The sequence below is a fragment of the Cherax quadricarinatus genome, chromosome 74 (genome assembly GCF_038502225.1).
Source record: "Cherax quadricarinatus isolate ZL_2023a chromosome 74, ASM3850222v1, whole genome shotgun sequence".
Lineage (NCBI taxonomy): Eukaryota > Metazoa > Arthropoda > Malacostraca > Decapoda > Parastacidae > Cherax > Cherax quadricarinatus.
Window position 1 is genome coordinate 22,507,312 of NC_091365.1, and position 22,685 is coordinate 22,529,996.

Here is a 22,685-nt window from a genome sequence, read left to right on the forward strand (position 1 = left end):
CAGGGAAGGCACTACAATGGATCAGGGAATACTTGTCAGGAAGACAGCAGCGAGTCATGGTACGTGGCGAGGTGTCAGAGTGGGCACCTGTGACCAGCGGGGTCCCGCAGGGGTCAGTCCTAGGACCAGTGCTGTTTCTGGTATTTGTGAACGACATGACGGAAGGAATAGACTCTGAGGTGTCCCTGTTTGCAGATGACGTGAAGTTGATGAGAAGAATACACTCGATCGAAGACCAGGCAGAACTACAAAGGGATCTGGACAGGCTGCAGACCTGGTCCAGCAATTGGCTCCTGGAGTTCAATCCCACCAAGTGCAAAGTCATGAAGATTGGGGAAGGGCAAAGAAGGCCGCAGACGGAGTACAGTCTAGGGGGTCAGAGACTACAAACCTCACTCAAGGAAAAAGATCTTGGGGTGAGTATAACACCAGGCACATCTCCTGAAGCGCACATCAACCAAATAACTGCTGCAGCATATGGGCGCCTAGCAAACCTCAGAACAGCATTCCGACATCTTAATAAGGAATCGTTCAGGACCCTGTACACCGTATACGTTAGGCCCATATTGGAGTATGCGGCACCAGTTTGGAACCCACACCTAGCCAAGCACGTAAAGAAACTAGAGAAAGTGCAAAGGTTTGCAACAAGACTAGTCCCAGAGCTAAGAGGTATGTCCTACGAGGAGAGGTTAAGGGAAATCAACCTGACGACACTGGAGGACAGGAGAGATAGGGGGGACATGATAACGACATACAAAATACTGAGAGGAATTGACAAGGTGGACAAAGACAGGATGTTCCAGAGATTGGACACAGTAACAAGGGGACACAGTTGGAAGCTGAAGACACAGATGAATCACAGGGATGTTAGGAAGTATTTCTTCAGCCACAGAGTAGTCAGTAAGTGGAACAGTTTGGGAAGCGATGTAGTGGAGGCAGGATCCATACATAGCTTTAAGCAGAGGTATGATAAAGCTCACGGCTCAGGGAGAGTGACCTAGTAGCGATCAGTGAAAAGGCGGGGCCAGGAGCTCGGACTCGACCCCCGCAACCTCAACTAGGTGAGTACACATACACACACACTCATACACACACACACACAAACATGTATATATATACACACTCACACACACACACACACACACACACACACACATATATATATATATATATATATATATATATATATATATATATATATATATATATATGTAAGATAAGATAAGATAAGATAAGATTTCGTTCGGATTTTTAACCCCGGAGGGTTAGCCACCCAGGATAACCCAAGAAAGTCAGTGCGTCATCGAGGACTGTCTAACTTATTTCCATTGGGGTCCTTAATCTTGTCCCCCAGGATGCGACCCACACCAGTCGACTAACACCCAGGTACCTATTTGCTGCTAGGTGAACAGGACAACAGGTGTAAGGAAACGTGTCGAATGTTTCCACCCGCCGGGAATCGAACCCGGGCCCTCCGTGTGTGAAGCGGGAGCTTTAGCCACCAGGCCACCGGGCTCTCCTATATATATATATATATATACATATATATATATATATATATATATATATATATATATATATATATATATATATATATATATATATATATATATATATATATATATATATATATATATATATATATATATATATATATATATATATTTATATATATATAAAGGTGGAATTTTTATGTAGTGTGTTATCTCATATCACGTGGAATGAGTAAGGTCACAAGATAGTGGTTGTATTTATGTCCTTAACCTACATGGACAGGTTGGGTAAATTCAGCGTTATATGTGAGTTTTACCAAAGTTACATTGCTGTTTAATTTCAGCGCAGAATTACATTGGCCCTTGAAATATTTAGAAAACTTTGATAAATTTCTCAAGAATATTGCATCGGTGTGTGACTGTTTAGTGGCGTCCCGTGAATTAAGTTTTGTTTATATTTGTGAAAATGGTGAATCTGACTTAACTGTCAAGCCTCCACTCAACTAATGTTGACAAAATATTTCACCATAGAATCCTTAGAACATTAATAGTGTTTCTAGAAATATCTAAAAACAGCTGTTCACATTGTTAAACGTATTGAAAATAACTATAAGCCATTGATTATATGAGCTTAGTGATTGTGACTTTAAGAGATTATTATTATTATTATTATTATTATTATTATTATTATTATTATTATTATTATTATTATTATTATTATTATTATAATCAAAAAGAAGCGCTAAGCCACAAGGGCTATACAGCGCTGCGTGACTTTAAGAGAGAAAAGATAATGTGTCAGTGATGCTATAAGATTTGATAACACTGATAACAAATATTCCTATCACTATAAGTGGATTTTGTTAGATAAAATAACTCCTGAGGTTGCTTACAAGAGATATGTACTGCCAAACATAACAGTTAGTTATACAAAAAGTTATTATTAATAAAAGCATAGTTTAGGATCGTTTAATAATGTGATAAACGAGACACTTGTGCAGCATTTGGGTATCTTCTGGAAACGTTTTCCCAACCTATGACGTCTTCAGTCAAATACAGAGAAAGGTGGAAGATGAGGGCTAGTTTGAGGTAATCAGTCCCTCAGCCTGGAGTCGATATGTTAGTTCATGAGGACTGATGGACTGACGACATCAACTCTAGGCTGAGGGACTGATTATCACAACTCCACCTTTCAATGTACTGCACTAAAGAAGTCTCTGGCTGTCGAAAAGTTAAACATGAGTGTCACATATCAACTTGTCAGTTACCTAAATCATTTAATTAAAACTTAATAATATATCCCAGACATTTACTGATAACACTTGACGGACGGAAGTTGGAGAATCTTGACACATCTGCCAACTGATGCTAGAAATGTTCAGAATATTTTGTGTGGGACAAGTTCGACTGGAATAGGTGGCCTTGAAACAGCAGTCAACTGTTGGCATTGATAATGGTGAAATTATGATAGACAAATATGTAAGTGAAAATAGTTGAGTGAGAGTACGAGAGCCTTCATACGGCGTCTGTGACTGTGGAAAAAAGACACATGTGCAAAGAAATCAATTATTGTGACAACGTTTCTCTATGTAGGCCTTAATAATGTTTGAATAAACTCAGTAGAATGCGAACATTTGTCACAAGAAAGGTTGTTCTTCACCTGTTTGTTATTCATTACAGTAGTACCTGCCTGCATGGACCACCACCTCTGCTACATTTACCTTCTCATAGCTTCTTATTTTCCGTATTACAATAATTTTCAGTGCCGCTAATTGAAACAATAATTTTTGCAATTACAGGATAACAATTGCGGTGAATGGTATACTTGCTTGAATACCCTACGGTTTACGTATCTTCTGTACGTACCTACCTCAGTGTCTGTCCATATTTTATTCAGTGTCAAATCTAAAATCGGCAGGGACTATACAGTGTTTGAATTATAAGAAGCAATCGAGTTTGATCATAGAGAAGGGGGGAAAGGATAGTTTAATTTTCGAAAAATATCTCTTCACCAGCACTTGGAGAATACCTGGAGAGGATTTCGGGGGTCAGTGCCCCCGCGGCTTGGTCTGAGATCAGGCCTCGTGGTGGATCAGGGTCTGATCAACCAGGCTCTTACTGCTGGCCGCACGTAAACTGACGTACGAATCACAGTCCTACTGGTCAAGTACTGACTTAAGGTATCTGTCCAGCACCTTTTTGAAGACAGTCAGGGGTCTATTGATAATCTCCCTTATGTATGCTGGGAGGCAGATGAACAGTCTTGGGCTCCTGACACTTATTGTGTTGTCTGTCACTGTACTCGTGGCGCCCCTGATTTTCATTGGGGAAATGTTGCATCTCCTGCCCAGACTTTTCCTTTCATAGGGAGTGATTTTCGTGTGCAAGTTTGATACTAATCCGTCAAGGATTTTTTAAGTGTATATTTTCATGTATCTCTCTCGCCTGCGTTTCAGGGAATACAAATCAAGGGACCGTAAGGAGAATTACCGATCATAGCATCTAGATGTAAGGTCAAACAGACCAACCTCCCAGACTTATTTTTGTAATTTCACGATTAAGAGACAATTATCTCACAGTATATAAAGTGAAGATTGAAACAGTTATCGACGATGGATTTCGAAGGAATAAGTGATATTTTAGGTCATTCTGGCAAATACCAAAAATACGTATTTGGCCTAGCCTGCATAGGCGCCATCTTTCCCGGCATGGTAGTCGTCTGCATGACTTTCGTAGGATATCCAGTCAAACACAGGTAAGTCATTCACGCTGTTTCTTAAGAGATATATACAACAAGATTTATGTATGAATATGTAGAACTTACGTTAATTCCCTGTTTTAAGGAAAGAACATTTTTAGTGAATAAGTATATTTAAACAGAGCAATCTTTAATGTTTACACTAATTTGTAGCAAACTGACAACAAGAACGAGTGTTTGAGGCCCTTTGCTAGGCTCTGAAATTGATGAAAATGAGTAGTAATGGATGGAAGCACAGACTAGTAAGTCCTGCCTAGCATATATTAGTAAGATCTGCCTAGAACAGACTAGTAAGGCCTGCCTAGCATAGACTTGTAAGACGTGCCTAGCATAGAGTAGTAAGACCTGCCTAGCATAGACGAGTAAGTCCTGCCTAGCATAGTCTAGGACGACCTGCCTAGTACAGACTAGTAAGACCTGCCTAGCACAGACTAGTAAGATCTGCCTAGCATAGACTAGTAAGATCTGCCTAGCATAGACGAGTAAGATCTGCCTAGCATAGCCTAGTAAGACCTGCCTAGCATAGACGAGCAAGACCTGCCTAGCACAGACTAGTAAGATCTGCCTAACATAGACTAGTAAGACCTACCTAGTATAGACTAGCAAGCACTGCCTAGCATAGATTGGTAAGACCTGCCTAGCATAGATTAGTAAGACCTGCCTAGCATAGACTAGCAAGACCTGCCTAGTATAGAATAGTAAGACCTGCCTAGCATACAAAAGTAAGCCATGCCTAGCATAGACTAGCAAGACATCTCTAGCATAGACGAGTAAGACCTGCCTAGCATACAAAAGTAAGACCTGCCTAGCATAGATTAGTAAGACCTGCCTAGTATAGACTAGTAAGACCTGCCTAGCATAGACTAGTAAGACCTGCCTAGTATAGAATAGTAAGACCTGCCTAGCATACAAAAGTAAGCCCTTCCTAGCATAGACTAGTAAGACATCCCTATCATAGACGAGTAAGACCTGCCTAGCATAGACTAGTAAGCAATGCCTAGCATAGATTGGTAAGACCTACCTAGCATAGACCAGTAAGACCTGCCTAGCATAGATTAGTAAGACCTGCCTAGTATAGACTAGTAAGACCTGCCTAGCATAGACTAGTAAGACCTGCCTAGTACAGAATAGTAAGACCTGCCTAGCATACAAAAGTAAGCCCTTCCTAGCATAGACTAGTAAGACCTCCCTATCATAGACGAGTAAGACCTGCCTAGCATAGACTAGTAAGCACTGCCTAGCATAGATTGGTAAGACCTGCCTAGCATAGATTAGTAAGACCTGCCTAGCATAGACTAGTAAGACCTGCCTAGTATAGAATAGTAAGACCTGCCTAGCATACAAAAGTAAGCCATGCCTAGCATAGACTAGCAAGACATCTCTAGCATAGACGAGTAAGACCTGCCTAGCATACAAAAGTAAGACCTGCCTAGCATAGATTAGTAAGACCTGCCTAGTATAGACTAGTAAGACCTGCCTAGCATAGACTAGTAAGACCTGCCTAGTATAGAATAGTAAGACCTGCCTAGCATACAAAAGTAAGCCCTTCCTAGCATAGACTAGTAAGACATCCCTATCATAGACGAGTAAGACCTGCCTAGCATAGACTAGTAAGCACTGCCTAGCATAGATTGGTAAGACCTACCTAGCATAGACCAGTAAGACCTGCCTAGCATAGATTAGTAAGACCTGCCTAGTATAGACTAGTAAGACCTGCCTAGCATAGACTAGTAAGACCTGCCTAGTACAGAATAGTAAGACCTGCCTAGTACAGAATAGTAAGACCTGCCTAGCATACAAAAGTAAGCCCTTCCTAGCATAGACTAGTAAGACCTCCCTATCATAGACGAGTAAGACCTGCCTAGCATAGACTAGTAAGCACTGCCTAGCATAGATTGGTAAGACCTGCCTAGCATAGATTAGTAAGACCTGTCTAGCATAGACTAGTAAGACCTGCCTAGTATAGAATAGTAAGACCTGCCTAGCATACAAAAGTAAGCCCTTCCTAGCAAAGACTAGTAAGACCTCCCTATCATAGACGAGTAAGACCTGCCTAGCATAGACTAGTAAGCACTGCCTAGCATAGATTGGTAAGACCTACGTAGCATAGACTAGTAAGACCTGCTTAGCATAGACTAGTAAGACCTGCCTAGTATAGACTAGTAAACCCTGCCTAGCATAGATTAGTAAGACCTGCCTAGCATAGATTAGTAAGACCTGAGTAGCACAGATTAGTAAGACCTGCCTAGCATAGACTAGTAAGTCCTGCCTAGCATAGACCAGTAAGTCCTGCCTAGCATTGACTGGTAAGATCTGCCTAGCATAGACCAGTAAGACCTGCCTAGCATACAATAGTAAGCCCTGCCTAGCACAGACTAGTAAGACCTGCCTAGCATAGAATAGTAAAACCTGCCTAGTATAGACTAGTAAGACCTGCCTAGCATACAATAGTAAGCCCTGCCTAGCATAGACTAGTAAGACCTCCCTAGCATAGACGAGAAAGACCTGCCTAGCATAGACTAGTAAGCATTGCCTAGCATAGACTGGTAAGATCTGCCTAGCATAGACTAGTAAGACCTGCCTAGCATAGACTAGTAAGCACTGCCTAGCATAGACTGGTAAGATCTGCCTAGCATAGACTAGTAAGACCTGCCTAGCATAGACTAGTAAGCACTGCCTAGCATAGACTGGTAAGATCTGCCTAGCATAGACTAGTAAGACCTGCCTAGCATAGACTAGCAACACCTGCCTAGCATCGACGAGTAAGACCTGTCTAGCATTGACTAATAAGACCTGCCTAGTATAGACTAGTAAGCACTGCCTAGCATAGACTGACAAGATCTGCCTAGCATTGACTAGTAAGACCTGCCTTGCATAGACGAGTAAGTCCTGCCTAGTATAGACGAGTAAGTCCTACCTAATATAGACTAGTAAGACCTGCCAAGTATAGACTAGTAAGACCTACCTAGCATAGACTAGTAAGACCTGCCTAGCATAGACGAGTAAGACCTGCCTAAGATTGACTAGTAAGACCTACCTAGCATAGACGAGTAAGACCTGCCTAAGATAGACTAGTAAGACCTACCTAGCACAGACTAGTAAGACCTGCCTAGCATAGAATAGTAAGACCTGCCTAGCATAGACGAATAAGGCGTGCCTAGCTTAGACGAGTAAATCCTGCCTAGCATAGACTAGTAAGACCTGCCTAGCATAGTCTAGTAACACCTGCCTAGCATAGATTAGTAAGACCTGCTTAGCACAGTCTAGTAAGATCTGCCTAGCATAGATAGTAAGACGTGCCTAGCATAGACTAGTAAGACCTGCCTAGCATAGACTAGCAAGTCCTGCCTAGCATAGACCAGTAACTCCTGCCTTGCATAGACTGGTAAGATCTGCCCTAGCATAGACCAGTAAGACCTGCCTAGCACAGACTAGTAAGACCTGCCTAGCATAGACTAGTAAGACCTGCCAAGTATAGACTGGTAAGACCTGCCTAGCATACAATAGTAAGCCCTGCCTAGCATAGACTAGTAAGACCTCCCTAGCATAGACGAGTAAGACCTGCCTAGCATAGACAAGTAAGCACTGCCTAGCATAGATTGGTAAGACCTGCCTAGCATAGACTAGTAAGACCTCCGTAGCATAGACGAGTAAGACCTGCCTAGCATAGACTAGTAAGACCTGTCTAACATAGACATAGGTCTTACTTACTCGTGCTGGAGGGGGAGAGGCAGAGGAGTCTTTAGGATTATAAAGCGATTTCACTGTTGTGTGCTGACTATAAATTGTTTGCCAAGGTGTTGGCACTATGGCCTTGCAGGTAGGTCAGTGCTTTCTGGACACTCCATTGTTGATGATTTTGTGGGAGACATGAGTCCGAGGGGGAGAAAGGAGGCTTTATTAGACCTCGACTGGTAGGGGGGCATATGACTCAGTTGAAAGGGACTCCATGAAAAGCATTCTCCTTAGGCAGTGGTTCAGGGATAAAATAGTGGAGGGGGGGTTGACACGTTGCTCGGAGGGGCTAAGGCTAGGGTTCAGATTAATGGTAGATTGAGTGGTGTTGTGGACATGGGGAGGAGTTCAAGGCAGGGGTGCCCACTGTCTCAGATGCTTTTTGCATATGTACAGCATCCTTTTTATAGGTTGGTGCAGGAAAGGGTTTTCGGTAGCATCGTGGGTGGGGGTGGTAGGGTTTACCCGGAGATTGTTTGATATGTTGACGACACAACGATATTGGTTATCAAATATACGAAGCTGGGCATGCTGGGAGGGGTAGTTGAGATGTATGGTAGGGCGACAGGTATGACAGTAAACGTGGGTAAATCAAAGGTTGAATGAGTGGGTGAGCTATGAGGTATGCGATTACTCGTAGTAACAAATGTGGATCAATCGTTAAAGATTTGTGGGATAGTGTATGCGGGAGATCGAGATGTGGCGAGGGAGGTTAATTCGGAGAGAGTGGAGAATATTGTGGTGAATAGATTGCAGGGGATGAGACCGTATCATTTATCAATGGTGCAGATGGCTATCATGGTCAATGTCCTCCTGTACAGTAAGGTGTGGCATGTTGCTAACGTTTACCCTCTCAATAGGAAGGTAATAGGTAGAATTCAAGCTAGGGTGTTTCGATTCTTAAGGTCTTCCAGGTATGACTGGCTGAGGAGGGAGGTGATTATGTTGCCAGTGAGACAGGAGGGATAAGGGTTGTTTGACCTTCGTAAATGTGTGAAATGCATGTATGTTAAGAGAGTGGTGATGTGTTCTGGAGCCTTGAAACATAGGTGCCTTTAGAAGGTGTATGAAGTGCTTTGAAAGACTTTTCGGGTTGGCGATTTTCGTGAATGTGAGCAGTTGTTGAAGGTGATGATGGCAGTTAGGGAGCTGAATTGGGCATTATTGGGATATGAACGGGTCCTGGTGGTGGTACTATACCCTGTGTATGATTGGGGAAGGATTTGGAGAAGGTTTATGAACTTAAGGTTACAGCCTATGGAATGTGAGGTGATGTTCAGTTTCTTACATGGAATCTTGCCGTTGGGTGTGGTGTTAGGGAATAAGAGGATGGTGGAGGCTGGAGTCTGTAGATTCTGTGAAGATGACGAGGTAAGTGGATGGTTCGCTTGTACTCACCTAGCCGTACTCACCTAGCTGTACTCACCTAGTTGTGGTTGCATGGGTCAATTCACAGCTCTTGGCCCCGCCTCTTCACTGGCCGCTACTGGGTCACTCTCCCTGCACCATGCGATTTATCATACCTCTGCTTAAAGCTATGAATGGATCCTGCCTCCACTACATCGCTTCCCAAACTATTTCACTTCCTGACTACTATGTGACTGAAGAAATACTTCCTGACATCTCTGATTCATCTGAGTCTTCAACTTCCAACTGTGTCCACTTGTTGCTGTGTCCCATCTCTGGAATATTCTGTCTCTGTCCACCTTGTCAATTCCTCTCAGTATTTTATATGTCGTTATCATGTCCCCTCTATCTCTCCTGTCCTCTAGTGTCGTCAGGTCGATTTCCCTTAACCTCTCCTCGTAGGACATACCCCTTAGCTCTGGAACTAGTCTTGATGTAAACCTTTGCACTTTCTCTAGTTTCTCTATGTGCTTGGCTAGATGTGGGTTCCAAACTGGGCCTAACGTACACGGTGTACAGGGTCCTGAACGATTCCTTATTAAGATGTCGGAATGCTGTTCTTAGGTTTGCTAGGCGCCCATATGCTGCAGCAGTTATTTGGTTGATGTGCATCTCAGGAGATGTGCCTGGTGTTATACTCACCCCAAGATCTTTTTCCTTGAGTAAAGTTTGTAGTCTCTGGCCACCTAGACTGTACTCCGTCTGTGGTCTTCTGTGCCCTTCCCCAATCTTCATGACTTTGTACTTAGTGGGGTTGAACTCCAGGAGCCAAATGTTGGACCAGGCCTGCAGCCTGTGTTTTAAATTCGGTGATGGGGGGGAGGACCTCTGTTTTGAGGGCGCTCAGCTTGGATGTGGTTGGGGCGCCGGAGATAGAGGCGGGGCGGCAGCGTACGTAGTTGTTGATTATATTTTTATCATGTGGATGTATCGGGAGGGAGGAGATGATTTGGAAAAACGGTGTTTGTATACTAGGGGCGAAGATTTATAGAACCATGTGTAGAAATAAGGTCGTGTATGGGAGTAAGTGGGGTTTAAGCTTCCCGGGTGGTTATGGGGACATCAGCATAGGGGGAATATTGGTGCTGTGCCCGGGGGGACAGCCCGTTCCTTGTGGGTACGAGCTCTGGGTGGGGTGGGTGGTTACAGGGAATGGTGAGAGTGGTGGGGTCGGTGGGGTTATGAGGTTCTTGGGGAGGTAGTGTGGAGGAGTTGGTCTTTTGGGAGTAGTTGGGGGTTCTTGTGAGGGAAGGGGAGTGGTTGGGGTGAGGGCAGGGAGTGGGGTGCATAGGAAGTTAGCTCATATGTTATGGCACAGTGTAACTGTTTCTTTATGGGTGTGCTGTATTGGTAAAATCGGATGGACGAGCTTGCAGTGTGTAAATAGGTATGTTGAAGTAACCATTGTAGGTGTAGCTGGCAGTAGGATGTTGTAAATGACTTGAGAGGATGCATTGTATATTGGGTTTCTTTATAATAATTATGGAATGGGTGTGTAAAAGCGTGAGGTGAGTAAATAAGGTTTTAAGGGTGAGATTTGTTATTTTAGGTTAATTTTCTCGTAACATTGTATTGTGTCTCGTAACATGTTATATTATCGAATATCTGTATGTGCATTTTATTATACGTAGCATTGGGCTTACAAGTACTGCGGCCTTCTGTGGCATTTCATTTGTTATTGTTGTTATTGGTAGGGTATGCGCTTCTAGGTAGGCGGACATTACGACATGATAGTAGGTGGTAACTACATTGTAGTTGCGAGCAGTGATAATGTATTAGGAGTTAGTACCTGGAGAGGGTTGTGTTTGTTTTTGTAACATATTTGAAATATAGGATATGTGACAGTATAAGGTCAGTTAGGTGGTGGTCATGAGTGGAACCTCTGCAGCCTGTGCTTACATAGTTATCCGTGTAGCTTATTATTATTATTATTATTAAAGATTTGCCGGTATTCTCCCGGCCCGGGCCTTTTCCAAGTGGTGGCCCGGCCTTGGCTCCCTCTTTAGGGAGTGTCTGAGACCTAAATCTCCCATGGGAGGAGGCACAAGTACCCCCTCATCTTTGGGACCAACTGTCCCCAGGCCTAGCCACAAGCTAGGCCTCTCTGGTCTGCCATCCCCGCCCCAAGGGGGCTAATGGGAATGACAGTCTTGTGAGCTGCAAGCTCTGGCTCAGGCACCTACCCTGCCCTAGAAGGGCTGGGCATGGTGTCGATCAAATGTGTAGCGTTTGTACTTCAAGGTTGAGAAGAAATTGATACTGGTATTTTTAGGTGCAGCAGATTATGTTGTAATTGGTGTTTTAAGTGTTTGTATAAGAGGTTTTTCCTCCATGATTTACAGTGATATCAATCACGTGATATTGAATTTGTTTTATTTTAACTTAGGTGTGTGGTGTCAGTATGTGATGACAACAATACTCATTACGAAGAAAAATTTGTCGAGTGGGCCATTCCAGAGGGTGAGAAGTGTCGTGTTCGGGAACTCGAGAACAACATTACTGACCAATGTAAACAAGATGTGTTTTCCAACTCTACTACGCACTGCTCTAAATGGGTTTATGATAATTCATTGTTCTCTGCAACTACTGTTTCTCAGGTTTGTGCGAATGATTGATATTTTGTTCAGGCATATTATTACAATTTGTTTATTAATATTATAGATTATGTTGTATGAAAAAAATAGGAGGATAGATGGGGTTATGAACCGTCACCATGGCAAGTGGCAGACCCAACGATGACTATACAAAATAATGGACAACTGCTCAAACCCAGCTCCTGGTACATATAAGTCCAAGTGCTGCTACATACTAGGACTGCGAACTGGCCTGCCACATACATGGCTACGGTGAAAAGCTCTGTTCCACAAGGCACAGTACTCGCTCCCATCTTGTTCCTCATCCTCATATCTGACATAGACAAGGATGTCAGCCACAGCACCGTGTCTTCCTTTGCAGATGACACCCGAATCTGCATGACAGTGTCTTCCATTGCAGACACTGCAAGGCTCCAGGCGGACATCAACCAAATCTTTCAGTGGGCTGCAGAAAACAATATGAAGTTCAACGATGAGAAATTTCAATTACTCAGATATGATAAACACGAGGAAATTAAATCTTCATCAGAGTACAAAACAAATTCTGGCCACAAAATAGACCTGGGAGTGATCATGTCGGAGGATCTCACCTTCAAGGACCATAACATTATATCAATCGCATCTGCTAGAAAAATGACAGGATGGATAATGAGAACCTTCAAAACTAGGGATGCCAAGCCCATGATGACACTCTTCAGGTCACTTGTTCTATCTAGGCTGGAATATTGCTGCACACTAACAGCACCTTTCAAGGCAGGTGAAATTGCTGACCTAGAAAATGTACAGAGAACCTTCATGGTGCGCATAACGGAGATAAACCACCTAAATTACTGGGAGTGCTTGAGGTTCCTGAATCTGTATTCCCTGGAACGCAGGCGGGAGAGATACATGATTATATACACCTGGAAAATCCTAGAGGGACTAGTACCGAACTTGCACACGAAAATTACTCACTACGAAAACAAAAGACTTGGCAGACGATGCAACATCCCCCCAATGAAAAGCAGGGGTGTCACTAGCACGTTAAGAGACCATACAATAAGTGTCAGGGGCCCGAGACTGTTCAACTGCCTCCCAGCATACATAAGGGGGATTACCAACAGAGCCCTGGCAGTCTTCAAGCTGGCACTGGACAAGCACCTAAAGTCGGTTCCTGACCAGCCGGGCTGTGGCTCGTACGTAGGTTTGCGTGCAGCCAGCAGTAACAGCCTGGTTGATCAGGCTCTGATCCACCAGGAGGCCTGGTCACAGACCGGGCCGCGGAGGCGTTGACTCCCGGAACTCTCTCCAGGTAATTCCAGGACTACAATTCGAGTCTCTTTCCATCCTTTTGTTTAATCACTGACTGTCCTTTATTTCGATTTGAGTTTATTAAGCAGAACTTTACTGTACACAGAGGCACAGTATTTTATTGATATAATATTATTTCTTTAACGATCATTAACAGATAAAAAAAATCCATCCCTTTAAGAACTTGTCCTTCACAGTGTGCCTTTAAGAACTTGTCCTTCACAGTGTACCTTTAAGAACTTGTCCTTTGTTACAAAAAACGCGATTCTAAAAGCTTAGAGATCTCCAGGTAATACTAGAAAGGACTGCCCTTCTAGCATCCAGCCTGTTACTGGGTTTTCGTAACAAGTAGTCAGTATCCTTGTCCAATTATCCATTAGAATTCATTAAGATTCAATAGTGCTTCCGGATTACAACTGGTAGGCTACTAACTAGAGAAATTAAAATTTAATAAATTTATTAATCATTAAGTTGTCTAGAGGTATATTATCAAATTAAATTAATCACAGCAATCAAAATAAAATCAATCTCTCGAGTTCAATATTATTGTGCTGAAAGCACATATCACATTTATAATTCTTAAGTACCGTCTGGTACATTAACATTTAATAAGATATTACAAATATGTACAAGTAAGTTTGTGTATGCGTGTAAGTGCTCTAAGTAGTTCACTATGTCTCACGACTCGACTAGACTTAAACAAGTGGCTGACAAAGTCCTCAAATAAACTAACTTCTTGACCGACTGGCAACCAGAACAGTCTGCTTGAACAATGAAAAGAATGCTAAGCCCAATAGCCATATAACAAGCGACTGCGACACAATCAGGATCAAGGAGATAATATAACGACACTAAGTAGGGACCATCAGCAGATCCTCCACAAAAGTTACAAAACTCCCATACTACTGAATCTAAGTTCAGCAAAGGAAAAACCCTGACTGTGACAATACACAGAAACCAGTACAAATTAGGTCATAAGCTACAGCTCGGGACCTGAGATGCTCAGAGTGTCTATGTGACACACAACCTCAGTACAACGTCGAAAATCACTAAGTCTATACAATGTTCTGTGAACAGAGTTCTACAGAACTAACAAGAATAATGAGACAGACAATCTGTCCAACCACCAAGCGAGTCTCGACCAGACTGAATACTTCAGGCGAGGTGAGAACCCCCCCCCCTCGATCACGTGATAGCTCCGTGGACAGCAGTCGCCCAGCAAGAAGCCGGCAATATAACGAGCAAACAGCGATAATTACAGTAGTTAGACAATCAAGACTTGAACTGAGCACATAATATGTTACATCCTACCTAACAAAGGAAACTACATCAAATAACAATATAAAGCAATACATTTACGATTTAGCTATTATCGCAAATATAAGCAATATAAAATTAAATGAAAAAGTAATAATTATATATATACATAATAATCATTGCAACCATTCAGGGGTTGCAACATCCTTCACAGTGTGCCTTTAAGAGCTTGACCTTCACAGTGTGCCTTTAAGAGCTTGACCTTCACAGTGTACCTTTAAGAGCTTGACCTTCACAGTGTGCCTTTAAGAGCTTGTCCTTCACAGTGTACCTTTAAGAGCTTGACCTTCACAGTGTGCCTTTAAGAGCTTGACCTTCACAGTGTGCCTTTAAGAGCTTGTCCTTCACAGTGTGCCTTTAAGAGCTTGACCTTCACAGTGTACTTTTAAGAACTTGTCCTTCACAGTGTACCTTTAAGAGTTTGACCTTCACAGTGTGCCTTTAAGAGCTTGACCTTCACAGTGTGCCTTTAAGAGCTTGACCTTCACAGTGTACTTTTAAGAACTTGTCCTTCACAGTGTGCCTTTAAGAGCTTGACCTTCACAGTGTACTTTTAAGAACTTGACCTTCACAGTGTGCCTTTAAGAACTTGACCTTCACAGTGTGCCTTTAAGAGCTTGACCTTCACAGTGTACCTTTAAGAACTTGTCCTTCACAGTGTACCTTTAAGAGCTTGACCTTCACAGTGTACCTTTAAGAGCTTGTCCTTCACAGTGTGCCTTTAAGAACTTGTCCTTCACAGTGTACCTTTAAGAACTTGTCCTTCACAGTGTGCCTTTAAGAACTTGTCCTTCACAGTGTACCTTTAAGAACTTGTCCTTCACAGTGTACCTTTAAGAACTTGTCCTTCACAGTGTGCCTTTAAGAGCTTGTCCTTCACAGTGTGCCACAGTGGGTGGCAGTGATTCTTCCTGAGCACCTTAGGATAATGTTGGAGTCCATGACCAAAAGTTCATTGATGGAATAATCTAATGGACTCTGAAACAAGACTTGCTTCCCCCAACAACTACAAACAGTCACACTGAAATGGCCCAGTAGTAGAAAATATAGCCTGAACAATGCTTCACAGTGTGTCAAGAAAGGATAGAACGTGCATCCTAGCAATGTGAGCTCTTCATGTAGGGGACTTCCTGTTGGCTGTTCCCAACTTCTCCTTTGGAACATGTCTCGACCAACAGACCATCCGCATTTGCATTGCCTTTCGTCTTGCCGCCCCTATTCTCGCCAAACACAGGTGAATTTGCAGCAGTGAATCAGCAGACTGATTCGGGTACCATGGTCTTATTTGCCATTGATCTTAGGAAAAGATTGCACGCATGAAGAGTTTAATAACATCATCAAGAGGAGCCTCACAATAATCGGATGCCCAGCAATAAGGGAGCCACCCCAACTGTGCAGATCTGATGGTAACCATAAGCATCTAGATGGCATTATCCTTCAAACTTGGGCAGATGGCAAGCAGGTGGTACGGGACTGCACTTGTGAATCTTAATTGGCTGATACCTATCTCCAATACACCAGGGAGGAAGAAGGGGCAGCTGCCAGCTTCAGGGAGTCCCAAAAATCTAGAAAATATGGTGTACTTGCCAATCATTATATGTTTATTCCCACAGGATCGGAGACCCTTGACCAATGAGGAAATAGTGAATCTGAGTTCCCTAAGGAACCAAGCAAAAGACTCATCAGGATAACTAGGGATCCAAGGGCGGCTAGTTTTCTGTTCCAGAAACTTAGTGCTGCAGTTCAGATGGGTAATGCCTGCTGTACCCTGGGTATGCGCCCCAGCACTGAGGAGCTGGATGATATTTTTGAAATGTAATCTGCGATAAACATGTAGCAGTATACACTTAACATGTATCCCACAAACCTCATGTACTGGATATATCATCTTCGTACCAGCAAAGTATCCTTTATGTCTTACATATCATAATATATAATACACCTTTTGGAAAAAATAAATTGTTAAGAGATAGGGTTATAGGCAAGTGGAATATTCTGGTTCACTAAATTAGGCTGTTAGTGCTGTTAAGGATATTCAGAAAATTCAGGAATTGTTAGTTATTGAATCATAAAGAATAACTTTAATATTAGAGATTAACAGATAACAGAGGTATATTAATTGATAGTGAGAATAGTGGCAGGAAGTACATAGGAATATATGTTGTGATCCTTCCGAGAACATACCTGGAGTTATACCTGCAGAGGGTTTCGGGGGTCAACGCCACCACGGTTTAGTCTGAAACCAGACATCGTGTTGGATCACGGTCTGAGCAACCAGGCTGCTACTGCTGGAAAACTGACGTACGCAACTGCACGCAAACTGACGTACGAACCACAGCCTGGCTGGTTACATACTGACTTCAGACGCCTGTCCAGTGCCTTCCTGAGGGCAGCCAGGGGTCATGAAGGCAACCAGGGGTCTTGAAGGCAGCCAGGGGTCTTGAAGGCAGCCAGGGGTCTTGAAGGCAACCAGGGGTCTTGAAGGCAACCAGGGGTCTTGAAGGCAGCCAGGGTCTTGAAGGCAGCCAGGGGTCTTGAAGGCAGCCAGGGGTCTTGAAGGCAACCAGGAGTCTTGAAGGCAGCCAGGGCCTTGAAGGCAGCCAGGGGTCTTGAAGGCAGCCAGGAGTCTTGAAGGCAGCCAAGGGTCTTGAAGGCAGCCAGGGGTCTTGAAGGCAGCCAGGGGTCTTGAAGGCAGCCTGGGGTCTTGAAGGCAGGATGGGGTCTTGAAGGCAGCCAGGGGTGTTGAAGACAGCCAGGGGTGTTGAAGGCAGCCAGGGGTGTTGAAGGCAGCCTGGGGTCTTGAAGGCAGCCAGAGGTCTTAAAGACAGACAGGGGTCTTGAAGACAGCAGGGGTCTTGAAGGCAGCCTGGGGTCTTGAAGGCAGCCTGGGGTCTTGAAGGCAGCCAGGGGTGTTGAAGGCAGCCAGGGGTGTTGAAGGCAGCCAGGGGTCTTGAAGACAGCCAGAGGTCTTGAAGGCAGCAGGGGTCTTGAAGGCAGCCAGGGGTTTTGAAGGCAGCCAGAGGTCTTAAAGGCAGACAGGGGTCTTGAAGGCAGCCAGGGGTGTTGAAGGCAGCCAGGGGTGTTGAAGGCAGCCAGGGGTGTTGAAGGCAGCCAGGGGTGTTGAAGGCAGCCAGGGGTGTTGAAGGCAGCCAGGGGTGTTGAAGGCAGCCAGGGGTGTTGAAGGCAGCCAGGGGTGTTGAAGGCAGCCAGGGGTCTTAAAGGCAGCCAGGGGTCTTAAAGGCAGCCAGGGGTATTGAAGGCAGCCAGGGGTGTTGAAGGCAGCCAGGGGTGTAGAAGGCAGCCAGGGGTCTTAAAGGCAGACAGGGGTCTTGAAGGCAGCCAGGGGTCTTAAAGGCAACCAGGGGTCTTGAAGGCAGCCAGAGGTGTTGAAGGCAGCCAGGGGTGTTGAAGGTAGCCTGGGGTCTTGAAGGCAGCCAGGGGTGTTGAAGGCAGCAAGGGATATTGAAGGCAGCCAGGGGTGTTGAAGGCAGCCAGGGGTGTTGAAGGCAGCCAGGGGTGTTGAAGGCAGCCAGGGGTGTTGAAGGCAGCCAGGGGTGTTGAAAGCAGCCAGGGGTTTTGAAGGCAGCCAAGGGTCTTGAAGGCAGCCAGGGGTCTTGAAGGCAGCCAGGGGTGTTGAAGGCAGGCAGGGGTGTTGAAGGCAGCCAGGGATCTTGAAGGCAGCCAGGGGTGTTGAAGGCAGCAAGGGGTGTTGAAGGCAGCCAGGGGTGTTGAAGGCAGCCAGGAGTGTTGAAGGCAGCCAGTGGTGTTGAAGGCAGCCAGGGGTATTGAAGGCAGCCAGGGGTGTTGAAGGCAGCCAAGGGTGTTGAAGGCAGCCAGGGGTGTTGAAGGCAGCCAGGGGTGTTGAAGGCAGCCAGGGGTGTTGAAGGCAGCCAGGGGTGTTGAAGGCAGCCAGTTGTCTTGAAGGCAGCCAGGGGTGTTGAAGGCAGCCAGAGGTGTTGAAGGCAGCCAGGGGTGTTGAAGGCAGCCAGGGGTGTTGAAGGCAGCCAAGGGTGTTGAAGGCAGCCAGGGCTGTTGAAGGCAGCCAGGGGTGTTGAAGGCAGCCAGGGGTCATAAAGGCAGCCAGGGGTCTTAAAGGCAGCCAGGGGTATTGAAGGCAGCCAGGGGTGTTGAAGGCAGCCAGGGGTGTTGAAGGCAGCCAGGGGTCTTAAAGGCAGACAGGGGTCTTGAAGGCAGCCAGGGGTCTTAAAGGCAACCAGGGGTCTTGAAGGCAGCCAGGGGTCTTGAAGGCAGCCAGGGGTCTTGAAGGCAGCCAGGGGTCTTGAAGGCAGCCAGGGGTCTTGAAGGCAGCCTGGGGTCTTGAAGGCAGCCAGGGGTGTTGAAGACAGCCAGGGGTGTTGAAGGCAGCCAGGGGTCTTGAAGGCAGCCAGGGGTCTTGAAGGCAGCCAGAGGTCTTAAAGGCAGACAGGGGTCTTGAAGACAGCAGGGGTCTTGAAGGCAGCCTGGGGTCTTCAAGGCAGCCTGGGGTCTTGAAGGCAGCCAGGGGTCTTGAAGGCAGCCAGGGGTCTTGAAGGCAGCCAGGGGTCTTGAAGACAGCCAGAGGTCTTGAAGGCAGCAGGGGTCTTGAAGGCAGCCAGGGGTCTTGAAGGCAGCCAGGGGTCTTGAAGGCAGCCAGGGGTCTTGAAGGCAGCCAGGGGTCTTGAAGGCAGCCAGGGGTCTTGAAGGCAGCCTGGGGTCTTGAAGGCAGCCTGGGGTCTTGAAGGCAGCCAGGGGTGTTGAAGACAGCCAGGGGTGTTGAAGACAGCCAGGGGTCTTGAAGGCAGCCAGGGGTCTTGAAGGCAGCCAGAGGTCTTAAAGGCAGACAGGGGTCTTGAAGACAGCAGGGGTCTTGAAGGCAGCCTGGGGTCTTGAAGGCAGCCTGGGGTCTTGAAGGCAGCCAGGGGTGTTGAAGGCAGCAATGGGTGTTGAAAGCAGCCAGGGGTCTTGAAGACAGCCAGAGGTCTTGAAGGCAGCAGGGGTCTTGAAGGCAGCCAGGGGTCTTGAAGGCAGCCAGGGGTGTTGAAGGCAGCCAGGGATATTGAAGGCAGCCAGGGGTGTTGAAGGCAGCCAGGGGTGTTGAAGGCAGCCAGGGGTGTTGAAGGCAGCCAGGGGTGGTGAAGGCAGCCAGGGGTGTTGAAAGCAGCCAGGGGTTTTGAAGACAGCCAAGGGTCTTGAAGGCAGCCAGGGGTCTTGAAGGCAGCCAGGGGTGTTGAAGGCAGGCAGGGGTGTTGAAGGCAGCCAGGGATCTTGAAGGCAGCCAGGGGTGTTGAAGGCAGCCAGGGGTGTTGAAGGCAGCCAGGGGTGTTGAAGGCAGCCAGGGGTGTTGAAGGCAGCCAGGGGTGTTGAAGGCAGCCAGTGGTGTTGAAGGCAGCCAGGGGTATTGAAGGCAGCCAGGGGTGTTGAAGGCAGCCAAGGGTGTTGAAGGCAGCCAGGGGTATTGAAGGCAGCCAGGGGTGTTGAAGGCAGCCAAGGGTGTTGAAGGCAGCCAAGGGTGTTGAAGGCAGCCAGGGGTGTTGAAGGCAGCCAGGGGTGTTGAAGGCAGCCAGGGGTGTTGAAGGCAGCCAGCTGTCTTGAAGGCAGCCAGGGGTGTTGAAGGCAGCCAGCGGTGTTGAAGGCAGCCAGGGGTGTTGAAGGCAGCCAGGGGTGTTGAAGGCAGCCAAGGGTGTTGAAGGCAGCCAGGGCTGTTGAAGGCAGCCAGGGGTGTTGAAGGCAGCCAGGGGTCATAAAGGCAGCCAGGGGTCTTAAAGGCAGCCAGGGGTATTGAAGGCAGCCAGGGGTGTTGAAGGCAGCCAGGGGTGTTGAAGGCAGCCAGGGGTCTTAAAGGCAGACAGGGGTCTTGAAGGCAGCCAGGGGTCTTAAAGGCAACCAGGGGTCTTGAAGGCAGCCAGGGGTCTTGAAGGCAGCCAGGGGTCTTGAAGGCAGCCAGGGGTTTTGAAGGCAGCCAGGGGTCTTGAAGGCAGCCTGGGGTCTTGAAGGCAGATAGGGGTGTTGAAGACAGCCAGGGGTGTTGAAGGCAGCCAGGGGTCTTGAAGGCAGCCAGGGGTGTTGAAGGCAGCCAGGGGTGTTGAAGGCAGCCAGGGGTGTTGAAGGCAGCCAGGGGTGTTGAAGGCAGCCAGGGGTGTTGAAGGCAGCCAGGGGTGTTGAAGGCAGCCAGGGGTGTTGAAGGCAGCCAGGGGTCTTAAAGGCAGCCAGGGGTCTTAAAGGCAGCCAGGGGTATTGAAGGCAGCCAGGGGTGTTGAAGGCAGCCAGGGGTGTAGAAGGCAGCCAGGGGTCTTAAAGGCAGACAGGGGTCTTGAAGGCAGCCAGGGGTCTTAAAGGCAACCAGGGGTCTTGAAGGCACCCAGAGGTGTTGAAGGCAGCCAGGGGTCTTGAAGGCAGCCAGGGGTCTTAAAGGCAACCAGGGGTCTTGAAGGCAGCCAGGGGTCTTGAAGGCAGCCAGGGGTCTTGAAGGCAGCCAGGGGTCTTGAAGGCAGCCTGGGGTCTTGAAGGCAGCCAGGGGTGTTGAAGACAGCCAGGGGTGTTGAAGGCAGCCAGGGGTCTTGAAGGCAGCCAGGGGTCTTGAAGGCAGCCAGAGGTCTTAAAGGCAGACAGGGGTCTTGAAGACAGCAGGGGTCTTGAAGGCAGCCTGGGGTCTTCAAGGCAGCCTGGGGTCTTGAAGGCAGCCAGGGGTCTTGAAGGCAGCCAGGGGTCTTGAAGGCAGCCAGGGGTCTTGAAGACAGCCAGAGGTCTTGAAGGCAGCAGGGGTCTTGAAGGCAGCCAGGGGTCTTGAAGGCAGCCAGGGGTCTTGAAGGCAGCCAGGGGTCTTGAAGGCAGCCAGGGGTCTTGAAGGCAGCCAGGGGTCTTGAAGGCAGCCTGGGGTCTTGAAGGCAGCCTGGGGTCTTGAAGGCAGCCAGGGGTGTTGAAGACAGCCAGGGGTGTTGAAGACAGCCAGGGGTCTTGAAGGCAGCCAGGGGTCTTGAAGGCAGCCAGAGGTCTTAAAGGCAGACAGGGGTCTTGAAGACAGCAGGGGTCTTGAAGGCAGCCTGGGGTCTTGAAGGCAGCCTGGGGTCTTGAAGGCAGCCAGGGGTGTTGAAGGCAGCAATGGGTGTTGAAAGCAGCCAGGGGTCTTGAAGACAGCCAGAGGTCTTGAAGGCAGCAGGAGTCTTGAAGGCAGCCAGGGGTCTTGAAGGCAGCCAGGGGTGTTGAAGGCAGCCAGGGATATTGAAGGCAGCCAGGGGTGTTGAAGGCAGCCAGGGGTGTTGAAGGCAGCCAGGGGTGTTGAAGGCAGCCAGGGGTGGTGAAGGCAGCCAGGGGTGTTGAAAGCAGCCAGGGGTTTTGAAGACAGCCAAGGGTCTTGAAGGCAGCCAGGGGTCTTGAAGGCAGCCAGGGGTGTTGAAGGCAGGCAGGGGTGTTGAAGGCAGCCAGGGATCTTGAAGGCAGCCAGGGGTGTTGAAGGCAGCCAGGGGTGTTGAAGGCAGCCAGGGGTGTTGAAGGCAGCCAGGGGTGTTGAAGGCAGCCAGTGGTGTTGAAGGCAGCCAGGGGTATTGAAGGCAGCCAGGGGTGTTGAAGGCAGCCAGGGGTGTTGAAGGCAGCCAGGGGTGTTGAAGGTAGCCAGGGGTGTTGAAGGCAGCCAGCGGTGTTGAAGGCAGCCAGCGGTGTTGAAGGCAGCCAGCGGTGTTGAAGGCAGCCAGCGGTGTTGAAGGCAGCCAGCGGTGTTGAAGGCAGCCAGCGGTGTTGAAGGCAGCCAGGGGTGTTGAAGGCAGCCAGGGGTGTTGAAGGCAGCCAGGGCTGTTGAAGGCAGCCAGGGGTGTTGAAGGCAGCCAGGGGTCATAAAGGCAGCCAGGGGTCTTAAAGGCAGCCAGGGGTATTGAAGGCAGCCAGGGGTGTTGAAGGCAGCCGGGGGTGTTGAAGGCAGCCAGGGGTCTTAAAGGCAGACAGGGGTCTTGAAGGCAGCCAGGGGTCTTAAAGGCAACCAGGGGTCTTGAAGGCAGCCAGGGGTCTTGAAGGCAGCCAGGGGTCTTGAAGGCAGCCAGGGGTTTTGAAGGCAGCCAGGGGTCTTGAAGGCAGCCTGGGGTCTTGAAGGCAGCCAGGGGTGTTGAAGACAGCCAGGGGTGT

At 47.3% G+C, this 22,685-nt stretch overlaps 1 protein-coding gene across 1 annotated transcript in view; it reads left to right on the forward strand.

Moving 5' to 3' along the window:
* The first annotated feature begins 3,955 nt into the window (after positions 1-3,955).
* The window catches only part of LOC128700221 (organic cation transporter protein-like), a 205,704-nt gene continuing 186,974 nt past the window's right edge, over positions 3,956-22,685 (forward strand). Inside the window, exons 1-2 of the mRNA XM_070100826.1 lie at positions 3,956-4,248; positions 11,780-11,990. Coding sequence (XP_069956927.1) covers positions 4,106-4,248; positions 11,780-11,990 — 354 coding nt within the window. The 5' untranslated portion in view covers positions 3,956-4,105. The remainder of the gene's footprint in view (positions 4,249-11,779; positions 11,991-22,685) is intronic.